Source organism: Amblyomma maculatum, chromosome 10 (assembly GCF_055883805.1).
Source record: "Amblyomma maculatum isolate TAMU_Amacu chromosome 10, ASM5588380v1, whole genome shotgun sequence".
Classification (NCBI taxonomy): domain Eukaryota; kingdom Metazoa; phylum Arthropoda; class Arachnida; order Ixodida; family Ixodidae; genus Amblyomma; species Amblyomma maculatum.
In genome coordinates this window covers 18,115,410-18,132,960 of record NC_139353.1, presented here as the reverse complement: position 1 = coordinate 18,132,960, position 17,551 = coordinate 18,115,410, and the positions used below count along the sequence as shown (strand labels likewise).

At 48.4% G+C, this 17,551-nt stretch overlaps 1 protein-coding gene and 1 pseudogene across 2 annotated transcripts; both read right to left on the bottom strand.

Annotated features, from left to right (window-relative positions):
• Window positions 1–4,332: 4,332 nt before the first annotated feature.
• LOC146175719 (uncharacterized) lies at window positions 4,333–5,132 on the bottom strand (annotated as a pseudogene).
• A 4,071-nt stretch (window positions 5,133–9,203) lies between these two features.
• Window positions 9,204–17,213, bottom strand: LOC146175718 (BTB/POZ domain-containing protein 6-like). Of its 2 annotated transcripts, XM_084582077.1 has the most exons (4): window positions 16,776–17,213; window positions 14,653–14,748; window positions 13,097–13,317; window positions 9,204–10,395 (listed from the first exon to the last, which is right to left on the bottom strand). In XM_084582077.1, exons 2-4 carry the CDS (start codon window positions 14,662–14,664, stop codon window positions 9,795–9,797), a joined length of 834 nt encoding a protein of 277 aa, XP_084438203.1. In that variant the 5' UTR covers window positions 14,665–14,748; window positions 16,776–17,213; the 3' UTR covers window positions 9,204–9,794. The 2 variants fall into 2 exon arrangements, with proteins under 2 accessions (XP_084438203.1, XP_084438204.1); XM_084582078.1 differs by lacking the exon at window positions 16,776–17,213 and having other exon boundaries at window positions 13,097–13,343.
• Window positions 17,214–17,551: the final 338 nt, after the last annotated feature.

Sequence of the window (17,551 nt, the reverse complement as noted above, 5' to 3'; positions counted from 1 at the left end):
CATAGTTCACTGCACTGAGGTGGCGGAGAACCTCGTAGGGGCCAAAATAACGCTGAGGAAGCTTTTCAGAGTGCCCTTGCAAACAGATTGGGCTCCATACCCAGACTAGGCCGCCGGGCGTGTGTTGGTGATAAAAATACAAGGGTTCAACGCTGCTGAACCAAATATTGAGCGAAAGCATTAGCTGCGGGTGACCGAGCGTTCTTCTTCTCTTTTTCTTCTTCCTCAGCCCACATGTAAAGCCCCACTTTAACCAAGTCGTATGAATGTGCCTTAGCGGCCTATAGGTGTAACGTGAGTGCCAGGGTCCTAGCAGGCTGATTCTGACATAACCGTCCCATGTGAAACGACAGACCCCAGTTGGCAGCTCCTGTCAGCCCACGTGGTGTGTGACGTCACAGCGTCACGTGGGTAAGACGTGGCTACCGGCCGCGCTACGCTGAAGGCTCGAAACCTAGAGTAGTATTGCTTTCACAATAAAAACATTTATTGAGGGAACCAGGCTATATTGCAAGGATTGGGGCGGTTTCTGATCCTGGCTGGTGTCTGTCAGGTCGTGCCTGGCAGGGACCGCTTCAGCCTAGTCAACCAGCATCTGCTGCGTGGCTGCATCCGAGCTGGAGACCGCGATCTCCCAACGCTCATGATCCGTGAGGCCCCAATGGGGCGGTGGCTTGAAATCTTTGCATATAAACATTATGTGATCGAAGGTGGCTCTAGGTGCGCCACATAGCATGTGGGGCCATACCGGCCGGGTGTGCCAAGGCCAATCAAGCTGGGGAGGGAAAGATTTTGGCTTATAGCTGTCACCAGACTATTTGATGAGGTTTTGTAAGTCGCCTCTCTGTGGCGGAGGTTGTAGCCTCGGGCGTCATGTTCTTTTTGGTGCCGAATTCGCTGTCGGGCAAGTTGGCGTGCGGCTTCTCACAAATAAATTGGTCAGCACCCACGACAGCGGAGGGAGCAGGATTGGGAAGAAGCATATGGCATCCCAAGGCTTCACGTCCATGAATTAAGTGAAATGGAGTGAAGCGTGTATAGTTTCGTGGAGATCAGTGTTTTATGCGAATGTGATGTACGGTAGGATTTGGTCCCATCTCATGATCGTCGTCTACATACATCTTGCGATGGGTGGTGCCACTGAGTCGAAGTAACTCGCTTGTGAGCGCTAACGGAATCGTCGTCGGAGCCCTCCATGTGGCAGGGAAGAGGGGCGCGTGACAAACAACATCGCTTGCTCTTTTGGCCGGACTTATGCACGATAGTAATGTCAAATTTTTGCAACCGAAAACTCCATCGAGCAAGCCATCCCGATTGATATATAACGTGCAATGATATCGCACAGCACACGGACGTGCGTCCGTGTGCTGTGTGGTGTTACTGCACGTTAAGGTGTATTCTAGCCCTCCACTACGACTCCTCTGTCTCTCTTTCCACTTTCACGCCTGCTTCTCTCCCTTCCCGTACGGTGCGGTTTTCAGTCGCTATGACATAGAGCAACGGGGAGAGGGGCCAACCTTGTCGGACACCTCTTTCCACGGGAAAAGGCATTGAGATGCGCCCCTGTACAATGACTGCTGCTTGTGGTGCTGCATAAAGTGTCTTGCACATATTTATGTAGTGTACGGGAATGCGCGCGAGCTCAAGTGTCCTAAACAGGTACTCGTGACTCAGGCGGTCGAATGTCCTCTTTTGGTCCAGGGAGCAAAGAAAGCCATTGAGGCTGCGCGATTCCATCCATGTCAAAAGGTCTCTCAGAGCCCTGCCATGGAGTTCTACCGAGCGGCCTGGGACACAGCAAGCCTGGTGCGGGCCTACTATTTACGACAGAGCAGGCGTCAGGAGCAAAGAGAGACACTTGGCAATTGCCTTGGAGTCCGTATTTAGAAGGGTTGTTGGTCTCCAAGCTTTAAGTTCGCTGCTGGAGGTGTTCTTGCACAGGAACGTGATGAGACCTTCGTTCATACTTGGAGTTAGTTTCCCTCGCTCTGGGGCGTCGTTTGCTAAGTTGGTGAAAGCGGTCTTTAGCGACGGCCAAAACTTTATGTAAAAGGATGGCGGGAGTTGCTTCCTAGCAGCAGCGAGGCGACGCGTCTTCTCTTGCGGAGGCATGGCGATTGACAATTGGCAGACGGTGAACGAGAGTATATACCCCCGGCTCCGCCATCTACCTCTCTATAAATTGTGACATCAAAGCCAACGCAGCGCCTCCAACAAAAAACGCAATGCGCCGCGTGCCGCGTCTTCACGCCTGGCGTCTTCATGCCGGCCGTCGCTACGCGACGACTCGGACTTGCTAGCCGAGCTAGCCCGTCTCTTGCTCCTAGTATGACGTCAGAGGTCTATCGCGCAGCGTCTCTAGTGGGAGGAGCGCGGCGCGTCGTGGATACCGGCCGCCGCTACGCGACGAGCGACGACTCGACTTGGTATGACTCTCACTCTAGTATGACGTCAGAGGCCATTCTAATGGTCAAACGTGGCTACCGGCAGCCGCTACGCGAAAGGCCTTTCTTGGGTGTAGTATTTAGCCGAGCTAGCCCGTCTCTTGCTCCTAGTATGACGTCAGAGATCTAGCGCGCAGCGCCTGTAGTGGGAGGAGCGCGGCGCGCCGTGGCTACCGGCCGCCGCTACGCGACGAGTGACGACTCGACTTGGTATGACTCTCACTCTAGTATGACGTCAGAGGCCATTCTAATGGTCAAACGTGGCTACCGGCAGCCACTACGCGAAAGGCCTTTCGTGAGTGTAGTATTGCTTTCGCAATAAAAAAGTGCCGCTGAGGCGGCGCGTGAATTTTAACCACACGTGCTGGAAAGCCCACATTCGCAGCCACTCCTCTCACCATATGTCTGGGGCGCCGTGAGCAGGCTGAGGACTCGCGGGTGCACGACCGAAGTACAATGCTGAGTTCGAATATTTAATTCACGGCGAGATATCGTGCAAGTAATGCCCATGCATGCATGCATTGAGCTTCCGAGCATGCGACTGGGGCACATGTGCGCGGTCTAGCCTGCTCGCCGATGGACCACAACGCCATGTCCAACAGAAACGCGACCCATGTATGAGTTCGTGCGCATCAAGAAGCGCAAAGTTCTGAACCAGACGTTGCAGTTTACGTGCGTTGAACATCTGCGTGTGAGTCTACGACACAATTAAAATCGCCCACTGTTATTGCGTGGCGACCATCCAGAAAGTAAACATCCTTTTAAAGAAGTTATTTGTAAGGCTTGCGTCCGCCGGCGCATAAATGCACGAGATGCACAACCTCACATCCGAAAATGAACGATCGAACGTTAGCACATGCCTTAACCCGTCATATGTGAAGTGATGGTCGCGTAAAAGGCATCTGTTCACCACCACAATTCCTACGCCACTCGGGCGCGAAGTGGTGAACGAAAAGAAGCACTCCAAATGAAGCTGGCGCTTGAAAGCAGTGCATCAGAAAGAGTAGAATTTTTTTTTTCCTGAAGACACAAGATATCACATTTTGTTCTTAAAGCCAAATCTAATATTTCTCTCTGCTTCCGTTTGTTCCAAAAACCTTGGGCATTTAAAGAAAGAATTTTGAGTCCTAATACCATATCGGGTGTTGAGTTCAGGAAGCACCAGTAAGGCAGATGCGCGACCAGAGGGGGCACCACGAAGGTGCTTTGCACTCACATTAAGCGGGGCTCCCCTGTCCTCCAGGTGATGAACGGTACTCCTTGGGAGGACGTTCCTCCGGGCGACCTTCTCGTGCGATGTCCGATCCCGAGGGCGACGAAACACATCGCTTATTCCCGTCTCGCTGGAGCTCCATAGAAAGCGTCAGGGAGTGTCCGACACCAAGGCTGAAAGAGCCGCTGGAATCATCCATATCCCGTTCTTTGTTCACAGCCACGGATATGCCTCCGTTAAGTCTTTTCGCAATGTCGATAGCTTCTTCATGCGTCCCGTTTGCTTCTCCAAGGCTCCGCGAATCTTTGAGACGCCAGCAGTGGCGGGCGTCGCCGTAAGCTTCATGACACGTCCATCCGGCGTTCCAAGGGCACCACGGGTTTTTGGTGCACCAAAGCCTATAGACGCCGACTGCAACTTCTTTCCCCGAACTCCATGCTTGAACTGGATGCCGTGAACTTTAGACGTGCACAGCGGTTCTGGCTACGATGTGGGAGGAGCTACTTCGATAGCTGAAGGCTCACCCGAGGATCCGGGGTCAACCGTGGCGTCAGCTGTGGTCGCGCATGCAGCCACAACCTCGGTTGGACCGGCCGTGTGCTTGTCAAACGGCACGTCACCACTGCTGGCCGTTTCTTCCACCGGTGCACTAGGTGTAGAACTCAGCCCTGTTTCTTATGTGGCGCCCTCCCCAGAGTCTACTTGTATCTCCTTCTGGCCTTTAGCTGACTCAGCTGGCTTGGCAGAGGGGGCCAGCACTGTAGGCTTCACGGGTGTAAGCGTGGGAAACGCACTTGCCGCCGCGTCCGAATAGGAACGGCGCACAGGGCATATCACGGTCGGGTGGTCATCACCGCAGCGTCGGCAGGGCAGAGCACAACCTTCGCCTTGGTGACCATGGACATTACAGCGACCACAAAAAGGCGCTGAGCACTGCGCTCTAAAGTGGTCCAAGGAGCCACACCTCCGGCAAACACGCTGCATACCTCTGTAGTAAAAGGTAACGCGATGGCCAGCGACGCGTAGGTAGTTGGGTACTGGTGACGTGGATGACATCTACATCCGCACATATCTCGTCCCAGTCAGAACACCATTACGGGAGCCCATCTGGCCCGCAGTAACGGACAGGACTTTGCCATATTGGCTCAGGACCTGGACGAGCGTTATAATTCGTTTAAAGCATAGGACGGTAGGAACAGGCAGGCCACAGTGGTCACTTGTGGCCCCTACTGGAACAGTTGGATACTCTCGCTGCCGATGACGAGGTAGCCAGCGTCGACGATTAGCGTCATGGATGCCATGCTCTTCACTGTCACTTGAAAGGACTGGGCGCCCATATGCTGTATACAGTAGACTTCAGGTAAACCGACTATTGAGGCCGCCGCGTCAACGATGGTCTCGGGACTGGTACCCGCAGGGACAACTATATCGAAGGTCAAAGTCTTCGATGGATTCCAAGGCGTTGCAGGTGCCATGTCGACCAAACCACGGGACGCCCCCAACGTGAAACACGCAGGGACGCCCGCTCAATGCATGTGACAAAACCAATGACAGAGAATCAACAACCGATTACCAAAATCTAATATTGGCATAAAGTAACGAAAGACAGTTATGTTGATGCTGAGGAACCGTCCAGTGACTGTCTATGGAGTCAGTTCGGATAATTGTTGCGGCTGAAGGCAGAAGGAAAAGAAAAATTTGCCGACGATTACGTTACTTCCTAATGGGAAATTTGAGCGCAGATCGTCAGCTGTTTCTCCTTTTTCGATAGATTGAGGCAAAGATTTTGTGCAAGACATTTATGTGCTATTACAGACAACTATTTTATTTTTCACACATATTCCTTCAAGAAACACTCTACTAACAGTTCTTGACTGTCGTGAAGGAAGCTTTGTGGTCGGAGAAATGAGAGCAGTTAGCGGGAGGTTGCGGGAGGCAGCGCGTGGGCCCATAGAAACGTTGCGTGGCGAAGAGACTAATGCCACAAGCTGCAGACGAGAAGAAAGAACCTTCGCAAGTATCTTAAATTGGCTTGAAAACGCCGTAGCCAAAGTTAGCAAGTGTCGCAGTGAATTTCTAGCAATATATGTTTTAAAGGAAAATGAGGGCGGGATAGATCCGGGCCAGGCCTTCCTCGAAAGCCAAGGGACGATCGGCTAGAGATCCGGACTGTCAAACTAGCTGTATATACGCAACTACATCAAAATATGATGCTTTCCTCTGTGAGTGTGTGAATTCTCGGTTACTGCACATGTCACCCTGCAGTTCACTTCACTTCACTTCACTTCACTTTAATACCTTAAAGACCCTCATTAGAGGGTATTACATAAGGGGTGGGGCGCACAGAAATAAAAAACAGAATTGGTAACATATATGTGTAAGTAAGTTATACAAATACAAGATTTTCACTGCGCAAGTACACGTGTGATTTGTTCAAGAAATAAAGACGGACATGTGATAGCAGCAAGTTCTCGGGGTGTGGGCGCTCGCAATATTCATGAATTATCTTAGCAGTGTGTACCATGTGTTGTCACGTCTTCCACTAGAGCTTTGAAGCGTGCCTTTCATGAAAAATTGATTCACAGGAATGGAAAGGCGCTGTATCTATCACACTTGCTTCTGTGAACACCTGAATCATGCAGTAAGGAAAGGAAGGAAGGTGGGAGTGAAAGTGGAATTGGTTACAATGGAAAAGCGCAGCATCTGTCACACTTGTTTGCGTGGACGCCTCAATCGCGCCGGAAGGGAAGGAAGGAAGGTGGGAGTGAAAATGAAGCTGGTTACGAAAGACAACGCCGACGCCACGAAACCCAGGAATGGGAGCTGCGCTCTAAAAGAAAAGGGGGAGAAGGACGCGCGTTGCAACAGCCGTCGTCCACCGCCGAAACTGTAATGGGTGCAACGACGGCCTACAACAGATACAAATATGGTGGCAGGCTAGCCTCCGCCGCAAGCAGCAGCGATCTAAGCCTTGTACAGCCAGGATAAACCACCAAAAAATATTGGCATACAGTAACGAGAGACAGTTACGTTAACGCTAAGGAACCATCCAGCGACTGCCTATGGAGTCAGTTCGGATTCCCACATACATGTAAATGCCATGCTAAAACACGCGCGTAGATGCGCCACATAGTTCTGCGCCTGCTTTGAGCGAGAAAACGATCATCCCGGGCTAGTGTGACCACTGTGCACAAAAACTATAGCCTTCCAAGTATGTGCTCCTACGCGCCCCTCGCCCCTCGAATTGGCGAGGGGGACAGTGGCAGCACAATTGCTTATTATAGGTGGTGGTGGTGGCAGTGGCTATTTATTGAATAATCAAACAAAACGAAGGAAAAGAATGCTGCCGGCCGAGGCAACTGCTATCAAAAATCTGAAGCACCCGAGCTGCGACCGGCGAGAAAGCAAAGGGATAGGGAGATGATAGCGAGGGGAAGTGCGGAGGGGAGCGATAGCAAGAAAGGACTGGGGGAGCTTTGTACATCATTTGCAAAATACAAAAATAAAGGAAAACGAGCTCGCGTCGCTCGCGTGCAAGTGTCCGAGCCTATTATAGTGCGCTGGGGCGAAAAGTGCGCTTGGTCTATGGCGACCCAGCCTTTCGCCGTACTGCAAACATTTTGTGAGACGAAGCATCACTGGCAGTTTCCTAATGAATTTTGGTTGAAATCGACACTTTCCTTTCATATCCATCTTTTGAGCTGTTATCACTCTTGAAGTTATAGCTATTCTAGTAGGAGTCTCAACATTCTTGCGAGTCCTCTGGCGCAGAACTACTTGTATCAAACGTTATTGCATATATAATGCAATGTAATAAACTCCGTTTCAATCAACAGTCATCATACTTTTTTTCTTTAGTTCGGGTTTTTCCAACTGGACGCCCTACTCGATCAAAGACGTGGTGTTAGAAGCACGCGAAACAACTGGTTTTTAGCACAAGGAGGCATACCGTACCCACTCAAAATGGAAACATGAACAGCGCCGTAACAAAGGGATGATGCTTGACGGGGTGAAAAGGTTCCTGCTGCAAAGCTGAAGTGAAGTCTTGAAGACCATAAGTTGTTCAGTTTCCTGCATGAAATCCCAGCGGCGCTGCTTTGATTAGCAGCCAAATGTGGTAATTATGGCAGCCAAATATAGGAAACAGGTTTACTCTCCGCCAAAAGGCTGCAGGAATTAAGAGACATCAACACGATGTGTTGTCTCGTCTTTCCCCTAATCCTTTCACAAATATCATTTACAAAATACAAAGAGAAAGGAAAACTAGTTCGCATCGCTCGCGCGCAAGTGTCCGAGCCTATTATAGTGCGCTGGGACGAAAAGTGCGCTTGGACCATGGCGACCCGGCCTTTCGCAGTACTGCAAACATTTTGCGAGACGAAGTATACATCTCTGGCGGTTTCGTCATGGACTTTGGCTGAAATCGACACCTCGACTGTATACCGCATTCATGGCGCAGACATATTGCATGCAATTAGCGTCGTAGCGAGGCCCGATGAGACCGTGATAACCAGCACTCAAGCTCGAACATAACTATCAGGACGTGTTAGACAGTACGTACGTATATAGCTCTTAAGGGTGACCAGTGCGCACTTCGCAGAACGCGAAGGGTATGCGCGAGTCTCACGGGAGTTCGTGAAATTCGAATTTTCACGTTGTCTTCGCGTTACTGGTTACGTAGCGGTAACTTAAAAAAAAAAAAATGACTCGCTTCACAGCGACACAGCTTCGTAGCTAATCCCCCGATGCAATATCGTGTTCTAAGCTGCTGTATTCGTTTTTAGTTTGCCCTATTCTGTTCTCTCAAGTTTCAAGGGACAAAATGAGTTCTTTTTAGAAGGGAGACTTTTAGGCGGTTAAGCCTGACGAACAAGCGTTTGTAGTCGTCAACGCAATGATCCTGCAAGACCACGGGATAATTACCTGTCTCCTTACCTTTCATGCCTAGCTTCGGCTGCAGAGCCACAGAAAGCTGTCCGCTTTTCGCGCTAGAAACCGCACCACACGCGCCGTGTCACACGTATATGTAGGCTACGTAAAACGTTCACATGCGCCAATGTGATATGTGTACGTATACCCAACTAGTTAGACGTATGCGACGTACGCCGCGCACGGTTTCAAGCGCCAAAAGCGGACAGCTTTTCTTGACTCTGCAGCGAAGTGGAGGGCTCCAGAAATTTGACCACCTGGAGCCCTTTAACGTGTGCGGAAATCGCCCAGTATACGGGTATACGGGTGAATAAACCCTACGAGTCATAACCCCATACAGATTTCTCATATTAAACTCATACTAAACTCTTAAAAATCTCATGTCATACAAATATCATTCAACATATGAAGAAAATAAGAGATTGTATGATATATATACGAGATCCTTGGGTTCAGCAGTCTAGCGTTCAAACCACTAAGTCACCGCGGCGGGGCCTGGTGATTATTTAACGTGCATTAAAATCTAGAGCATGTTATTTATGCTGATCGCGCTATAGAAAAGCACGAAACTCTTCATCAGCGCGGACATGTGGGATAAATGGAACTCAGAATTTGCGAATGACTAATGGTTTATTCACGAGAACATGTTAAATGCCCTAAAATACGCGCAGGTCGCGAAATGGTCTCATGTCTATGAACAAATGTGTACGTACAATGATGCGCATTATGACTTCTACTAGCGAACTGAAGTCTGTACAGAGACAATCTGACAGGAAGTATGACACTTCTCGCCATTTCCTTTTCTTCAACACGAAGGAAATGCAAGTGCACACTTGCGTCACAGTCGGTCATCTCTTCCGCATCGCGCACGTTGGTTGTCTCACAACGTGCTGTCACTAAGAGGAACCACAGAATACGCATATACACGATGAAAATCAAACAGCGCACGACGTAATGAAGATGGGAACGATGAAGTGTGAGTAATATGGATTTGTACAATGAAGCCGGAACAAATGATTCCTTAGAAAGGTGCGCCTGGATAAGTCCACAACGTCACTACGATGAATGATAGTACACGGCTGCAAAACGCAGCAGTCTTCACTATCACGACATATACGTTGTGTTCGTATACTTGTGGATTCACACTTGGCACGAAAACCAATGCATCGGTGAAGACGACTAGAGATTCTACAGGGCGACCCCTCTGTTCAGCGCTGTAACCTGATGGAGCATGCCCATGCCGGAAGCGGAGCAGAACCAAAACACACGATGTTACAGAGGAGGGCGAAATCTTCGCGCTCTTCGAAGATTTTCCACGACGACGGGCCCATGATGAATTCTTGCGGCGTGAGGGCAAGGAACCTGACCAGGGGCATGAAGGGTTTCATGGCGGCCTTAATGTCTTCTAACGGCGTCGGGTCGTCGTCCCTGCGGTCTATCGTGAGACTCTTGATGACTTTTGACCTGGCCCACTCGTGAAGACCATGCACGACGCAACTCTCAGGAACGTTCTTGATGTTCCTGATCACATACTCAACCGTGTTGTCCGAGGCATCCACGAAACCATCGGAAGAGACGACGGCGACACCATCTTGTTGCAAAACGGACACTACCACGTCATCGACGTGACCTCCGTCGCTCATGGAAGTGTACTCAATGAGCCGGCACACGTTGCGGGCGTTGACATGCGACAGGATGTACTCTGAGCAGATCCTCTGCAGTTCGGGGACCATGTATTTCTCGGCCGCGGTGCGCGTGTACATGGCGTCCTCGATGCTCGCAAGTCGGGGCTTTCCTGCGTAGAAGTACCTGCAGAGCAGTGTCACTTGTCAGTTTATCCACTGCAACCAAAAGCCGGATGGTATTCAAGGGGAATACTTTAAGGGTGTGATGCGACAGTGTTGACTCGCTCGCATACTCTCACCCCTCACATCGACAAGCAGGGCACTTCACAACTACGTAATCGTCGGTAATTTTTTATTTAATTTATTTCAAGAAAATCCTGACGACCCTCGTAGTGAGGATATTGCATAGGGTGGCAAAGAAAATCAAACATGAAGATTTCCTTCACCGCTTCCTCGTTATCCTTTTATTTACGCCGCCCCAGTTCAGGTGCTTCAGATATCAGACAGCAGATACCGGCGCTGGCAAACAAGCAGCATGGTTTTGCTCGGATTCGATGTTATATTTTATGTAGGGTTGATCTGGGTCCCATGTGCAGAAGCATGGTCAATTTTAGGTAGAATTAAAGTAATATAAGCAAGTTTACGTATAGACGCCGGAGCATGTCGAAGGTTACGTTTTAAGCGGTCAAGTGAACCATTAGCAACTGCTAGAACGCTGCTAGAGTCAAGATATGCTAGAGTCATGTTAATATGATAGTTTCAGGTCAAGTCTGACTGAAGGTAAACTCCTAAATACTTATAAGAGGAAGCTGTTTCAATTATTATGTCATTAAGAGAGTGGTTGGCATGCGATAGAATTTCTAGTCATGGGGATGAGCTTTGTCTTAGAGGGGTTTAGGGTCATAACCACAATTGGCACCAAGTGGTAATAGACTTGAGGTCAGCTTGCAAAGATTGTTGGTCAGAGTCATTTGAAATGCTTTGGTACACAACACAGTCGTCAGCAAACTGTCTAATTTTGGAAAATGCGACTTGGTTAGTCATTAAATATTAGAAAGAGCAGCAGATCAATCACACTTCCCTGGGGTGCACCAGATGTGACATAGACCAATGTTGAGTTAGAATCATTAAAAGAAGTGAACTACGCGAGATGAAATGAAGCATTTGGTCTATGCTAGTGCCTGAGGGTAGATATTGAGATGCGATAGCTTGAGTTGTCTGTGGTGGGGAACCTCATCAAATGCATTAGAAAACTATAGAAACAAAGAATCGACTCGAATTCCGGCATCTAATGCAATCAATAAGTCGTTAGTAATTACGACGGGCTGAGCGTCGCAAGAAAATTCCTTGCCAAAACCGTGCTGATATTTAAATATGATGTTATGATCTTCAAGATAATTAATGACCAGAGTGTGTATGACGTGTTTACTTACTGCGACGAAAGCTTAAGAAGAACATTCCTTTGGTTTAGTTTATTGGGTTTTATGTCCCAAACAGACTCAGGCTATGAGCGACGCTGTAGTCAAGGGCTCTGGGAATTTCGAGCACATGGGGTTTTTTGACGTGCACTGACATCGCACAAACACGGGTGCCTTGCTTTTCGCCACCACCGAAAAGCTGCCGCCGCGGCCGGGATTCGATCCCGCATCCTTGGGCACAGCAGTCGAGCTCCCTAACCACAGCATCACTGCGGTGGGCTTAAAAAAAGCTTGGAAATAAGCTTATTACCTGTCGAGGATAAGAGCAGACATACGCAGCTCCTATAGAGTTATAGAGTACCTTGTGTAGCCCATATTCTCTTTCATCTAGCATCCTAATTAGAAAGATACTCCAGGTCTGAAAAAATTAAAGAGCATTGCAGAATCTGCACTGGAGTAATGCGAAAGCACGGATGCTGCTATTGGTTGCTTCTGGTTGCTTAATTCACTTCTTGTTTAACCATTCTAATCTTTGGTACTTTCAAATTGCGCGCCAATGCCTTCCTATGCCTTTTTTTCCCGGTTCTACTTCCGGTTGCGTGACGTCACATCCTTGACGTTACATTAATTCACTTCTTGTTTACCCATCTTATGTTCGGTACTTTCAAATTGCGCGCTAATACCTTCCTATGCCTTTTTTTGGCTCGACAGGTTGCGTGACGTCACATCCTTGACGTCACCTTAATTGACTGATTTAATTAACTATTTTAATATTTGATACAATCAAATGTGGCCATTGGCTAATCAGACCATTTTCGCCTTTACTGTTACATTTTTGCCTCTAGTTACCTAATTAACTTCTTGTCCTAATTATTTTTCGTACACAAGATTACGTCACCCTATATCGATAGACCCCATTCATTAACCTTTACCACTTCTGAATTACTCAACTGCTGCGGACACGATAGTGCGTGTTTTTCCTCTAATTAATTACCTAATTAACTTATTAGTCTAAGTAATATTTCGGACACAACATTACGTCACCCTCTATCGATTGACACCACTTATTAACCTCTACCACTTCTCAATTACTCACAACTGCGGACCGGGCTGCGGACAGAAATCTGTGAACATAGCGACGTAATAAAAAATTTAGCGCAAAAATAAAACACAATGGACAGAGAAGGACACATAAGACGATTGACGAGCGCTCGTCAATCGTCTTATGTGTCCTTCTCTGTCCATTGTTTTATTTTTGCGCTAAATTTTTGACTTATTGGATCAACAAGCCCGGCAACATGCTCTCTTCAATAGCGAAGTAATGCTTTCGAATTAATAAATTTCTTGTTCAGGGTGGTGACAAATGAAGAATCAGAACTCTGTTACGCATGTCTCGCAAAGCCATGGACCCCGCTGGGTGTCTCTGAGAGCGATTGGTGCAGAAGGCGTGGTGAAAGTGGCACTCGCCTCAGCATGCAAGCAAACCCGTCCGGGTGGATGTCGGTGATGACCACCTTGTCCTTCTCGGGAAGTTTGCCGAAGAACATGACACCGAACACCTCGTTCCTCATGGCCAGGAACTGCTTGTGGGCCCTGAAGGTGCGCGTCACCGGGAAACGCTCCGGAATCACCAGAAACTCGACGTCGGCAAATTCGCCGCTCTCGAGGAACTTGAGGAACTTGAAGTGCTGTCAGGCAAGATGAGACAGCATTACTGGAAATACAGCAGTGCGAGTAAGCGGAGCTGTAGCAGCAACTGTTCTTATGGGGGCTAATATGAGTAGTTTGATGGGCCGGTATCAGTACAATGCAAAGACGCAAGATCAAGGACTTTTGTGCAATAAGAAGAGCTAAAACCGCGAAGCCTGAAGCAGGTAGAAAAGAACGTGCCCTTCTAATCCTCGTTCCTTCCTTGTTGTCGCGTTTTTTTGGCAATGAAATCATTTGAGTATATATAGGGTTTGAAAATAGGCTGCTCCTTCCCTTTGTGTGCATAGTGAATATTTGCAGTATCGCACACATAACAGAGCAAGTTACAGACGAATGAATGGAAAGAATTAGCATATCGTTGGCTTACAACGTTACCGTGTCACTCTCGATACCGGCATCTGCCAACAGCACATGCGCGGATGCTCCGGAGGTTTCCAGTATGTTTGCACCTGGCCCACCAGAGCCATCGGAGACAGCTGTGCATGCTGCTGTTGGCGTGCTATGTTAAAACTACCGACATGCTAAAACTGCCGAGCACAGGTAGGCTGCACGTCGCACACATGTGGACGACGTTTAATTTTATGCCATCCGGAAGAAACATCAGTACAATGAACTGCCACATTAGCGCAGTATCGTCACGCGCCTTTTTCTGGACCCTTTCTTACGAACGTCCACGAAAGGAAATGAAGGCAGCTTGTATACGACTGCTAACGTTGACGTATACTATACCTTTTGGGCGTTTGTAATTGGTCCTCTGGTCCCTGGTGTATGTGGCTCAACCGAACGTGATGACGCTACATTACTTAAGGAGAACGAGCCAGAAAAATGCGGCGCCAAGAGTTGATAAAGGATGTTTATATAGAATCAGCCAGGTTAATCAGACGGATATACGGGAGAGGCCTTTGCCCTGCGGTGGGCGTAGTCCGGCTGATGATGATAAAATCTGCTACGATCGAGGTATAGATGGGAACGGGGGGCATGCTTCTCTTTGTCGTGCACGAGCCCAGCAAACAGGCAACGATGTGTTATCGGTTACGGTTACGTGGTTAGTGCAAACTTTACCCATTGCATTTTGAACATGCGACAGCAATAATTACCAAACAATGTCGAATTAATCGGAAACATTTGGAGGCTGCCCAATATGCATTAGCATTCTTTAAAGTTTAATTCGAAATAGAAAATGTGTCAGGGTGGTTTAGTGTATTATTTCTCATACAGAGGTAAAAGAAGGCCACTCCGCACCCTCCCCTACCCTCCTTCCTTAAATTCGTCCCCGAGTTTAAATCAGATTTATTGGCACCCGCAGAACTCACCGATACCACCATTGTGCCGAGGGCAGCAGGACCGGCAGGCACGAACACAGAAGAGGTATTACACGAGTGTCGTCACTGCGCCGGATGTCGTTGTCACTGCGGAAACAGAACACATAATATTCAGGGTTATTATAGAAATTAAGCTTTTGGTGAATGATCACGACGAAGGAGGAGGGGGGATGGCAGCCTTCTGCAGTCCAAATAGTGCAAGCATAGCACTATGTTCTATAAGTAGGAGTGGTGATGCTGGAGAATCGAACGCAAAGCAGCAATACTGATTAAGAGGTGCACTTGAACGCGCAGAACGAAGCACTACTTTAGGCAGACGTCTTTGCCTGCATTTGCTTTGTTTTTCTAAAGTGCACAAACAGCATACGCCATGCTTCTACGTCAGCTTACACTACATGGCCGCGCTTTCACAAATAGGTTCATGTGCTTTTCCACTTTGGTTTATGCTATTTAGCGTCCCAAGCAACTCAGGCTATATGAGAGGCTCCGTAGTGGAAGGCTCCGGCAAATTCGACCACCTGGGGTTCTTTAACATGTGCTGACATCGCACAGTACACGGACGCCTTGCTTTTCGCCTCTACAGAAAAGCGGCAGCCGCGGCCGGGATTCGATCCAGCATCCTTGGGCTCAGTACTCGATCGCCCGTTATAACCACTGACCTACAGCGGCGCGATAGTACATGCTATCGGTAACATAGTGTTATTGCAATCAGCCATTGCGCTTGCAACAGAGCATGCAGAAATAGCAAGTAAACGATGTATCAGGCTGTGGCTCGTCGCGTTATGGTAAAGGCTTTGTAACACAACGACAAATTAAGACCACAAGGATGAAGTAATTGTTGCTTGGTTTGGTTTGTGGTGTTTAACGTCCCAAAGCGACTCAGGCTATGAGAGACGCCGTAATGGAGGACTTCGGAAATTTCGACCACCTAGGGTTCTTTAACGTACACTGACATCGCACAGTACACGGCCGCCTTGCTTTTCGCCTCCATCGAAAAGCGGCCGCCGAGGCCGGGATTGAATCTCGCATCCTTGGGAACAGTAGTCGCGCGCCGTAACCACTGCGCCACCCCGGCGGGGTGTAATTGTTGCGGCGTGTTCTTTTTTAAATGAGTGGTCTTCACCGTCGTCCTAATCACTGATACCGTGATGGGAACTTTACTATTCCTGAATGTGAAAACAATGTTGCGAGACCTATATATATATATATATATATATATATATATATATATATATATATATATATATATATATATATATATATATATATATATATATATATATATATCTTCTTGCTGCGAACGGTTATAGGCACACGTGCAACTATACGTTTCCTTTGCTGCGGGAACGTTTACGTGAATCTGGACCACGGCTACCAAAACAAATAGCAGAGGACGAAATGTAAAAATGTGGGTGGATATAGAGCAATTAAAGTAAGAAAAAAGATTGAAAGGGTGGCAAAGCGCCGAGCGAGCGACTGCTGTGAATTCTTTGCGAACGTATGGGATACCACTGGGAGACATGCAGTATAACACAACCAGTACATTCAACGGACATTCACTTTCCCAACAGATAGCATGACCTCTAGCTCAATTAGCAGTGACTGCCATAAGTGGTAGTAGTGGGCTGGTAACATGCGGTTTTATAACGAATCTTTTGGCTGTGCATGAGGCTTATTGCTGGCACGATCACGGATATAGAGCTTCAGTTTTATGCCAGTCAAAAAACATCATTGCCATGATAACAGTGGGCCAAGTTCCACTGTGTTGAAAAAAACACTGATAATGTGAAGGTAGCAACATAACGTTATTTGTAAATTGTTAACATTATGCTAATGACAAAAAATTCCGTAACTGTTCTAATATTCGGCGTGGCCTGGGTTGCCCGTGTCCATGGTGACCGGAGCTGCCACTACGGAACAGAGCGCGAAGGACTTGCGGCGACGATGCCCCAAGTTATTTTGCTTGTGTTTTGTCCCTCAGCAACAGCTGTCATCAACATTAACAGTGGAATTAGTCTTGCGTAAGTTAAGGAAATGCTGCGCACCGGGCGGCTTCTTGACGGAGCCTGGGAAGAACAAAGCGCGTGTCCGCGGCAAAGAAGAATGAGTCGTACCTGCTGCACAATGTACTGCTGCAGTCTGTCTTGCAGTCGGGCGCTTCCGCATTAACAACTCCACTTATGTTCCGGCATGGACAGCAGCGACGTTCTCAAGCAGTAACGACGACGCTCCTTGGTCAGCAGTACATTTCTGTGCCCGTTGAATCCTGCTTAGTTGTGGGGTCGAGGATCCTCGTTGCAAGTGAGCCTGTGTCGCAGCACGAGTCTGATTGTGCTACGAGCGAGTCGCTTTGGTGCGCGCGCATCACCAAGGGACGTTAGCTGTGACCGATCGGCGCAGCCTCAGGTGTCGCTACTAGAAGATGCTTTCTGACCGTCGCACGAAGCGGCTGATGACTATACAAGAACAAAGGAGTGGAAGCAGCGACGAGAAGCGCTCGCTTAGCATAACATCAAGGGAGGTGTTGCGGGCTGATGGCGCAATCATCGAATATTGTCTTGGTCCCTAGAACTTATGTAGTATGGCGATAAATGCGATCGTGAGTACAATTTCCAGTGCTCGACTCTTATATTGCGCGTGCGCGCAAGGTCGCTGATAACGCAATTGGACAATGTAACTGTTACCGATATACTAAAATGAGTCAAGGACCCGTGCATGGGCAGTGACGAGGGTGTCATGGCGCAGCGCGAACAATTATGTTATTGGATATATGGCGGACAACAGGACAGTCTTGCTGACGTGGCCGTGACCAACGTTATAGAACAGCCGTGACGACATGATGAGACCTCCATGTTGCCGCATCATGGTTGCCTGCATATGCATATGCATG

Bases quoted from the DNA above. Each gene is read 5' to 3' on its own strand.
- LOC146175718 (XM_084582077.1), bottom strand. The intron at 10,396-13,096 runs GCGAGTGCCACT...ACTGCTCTGCAG, and splicing joins GGGTTTGCTTGCATGCTGAG to GTACTTCTACGCAGGAAAGC.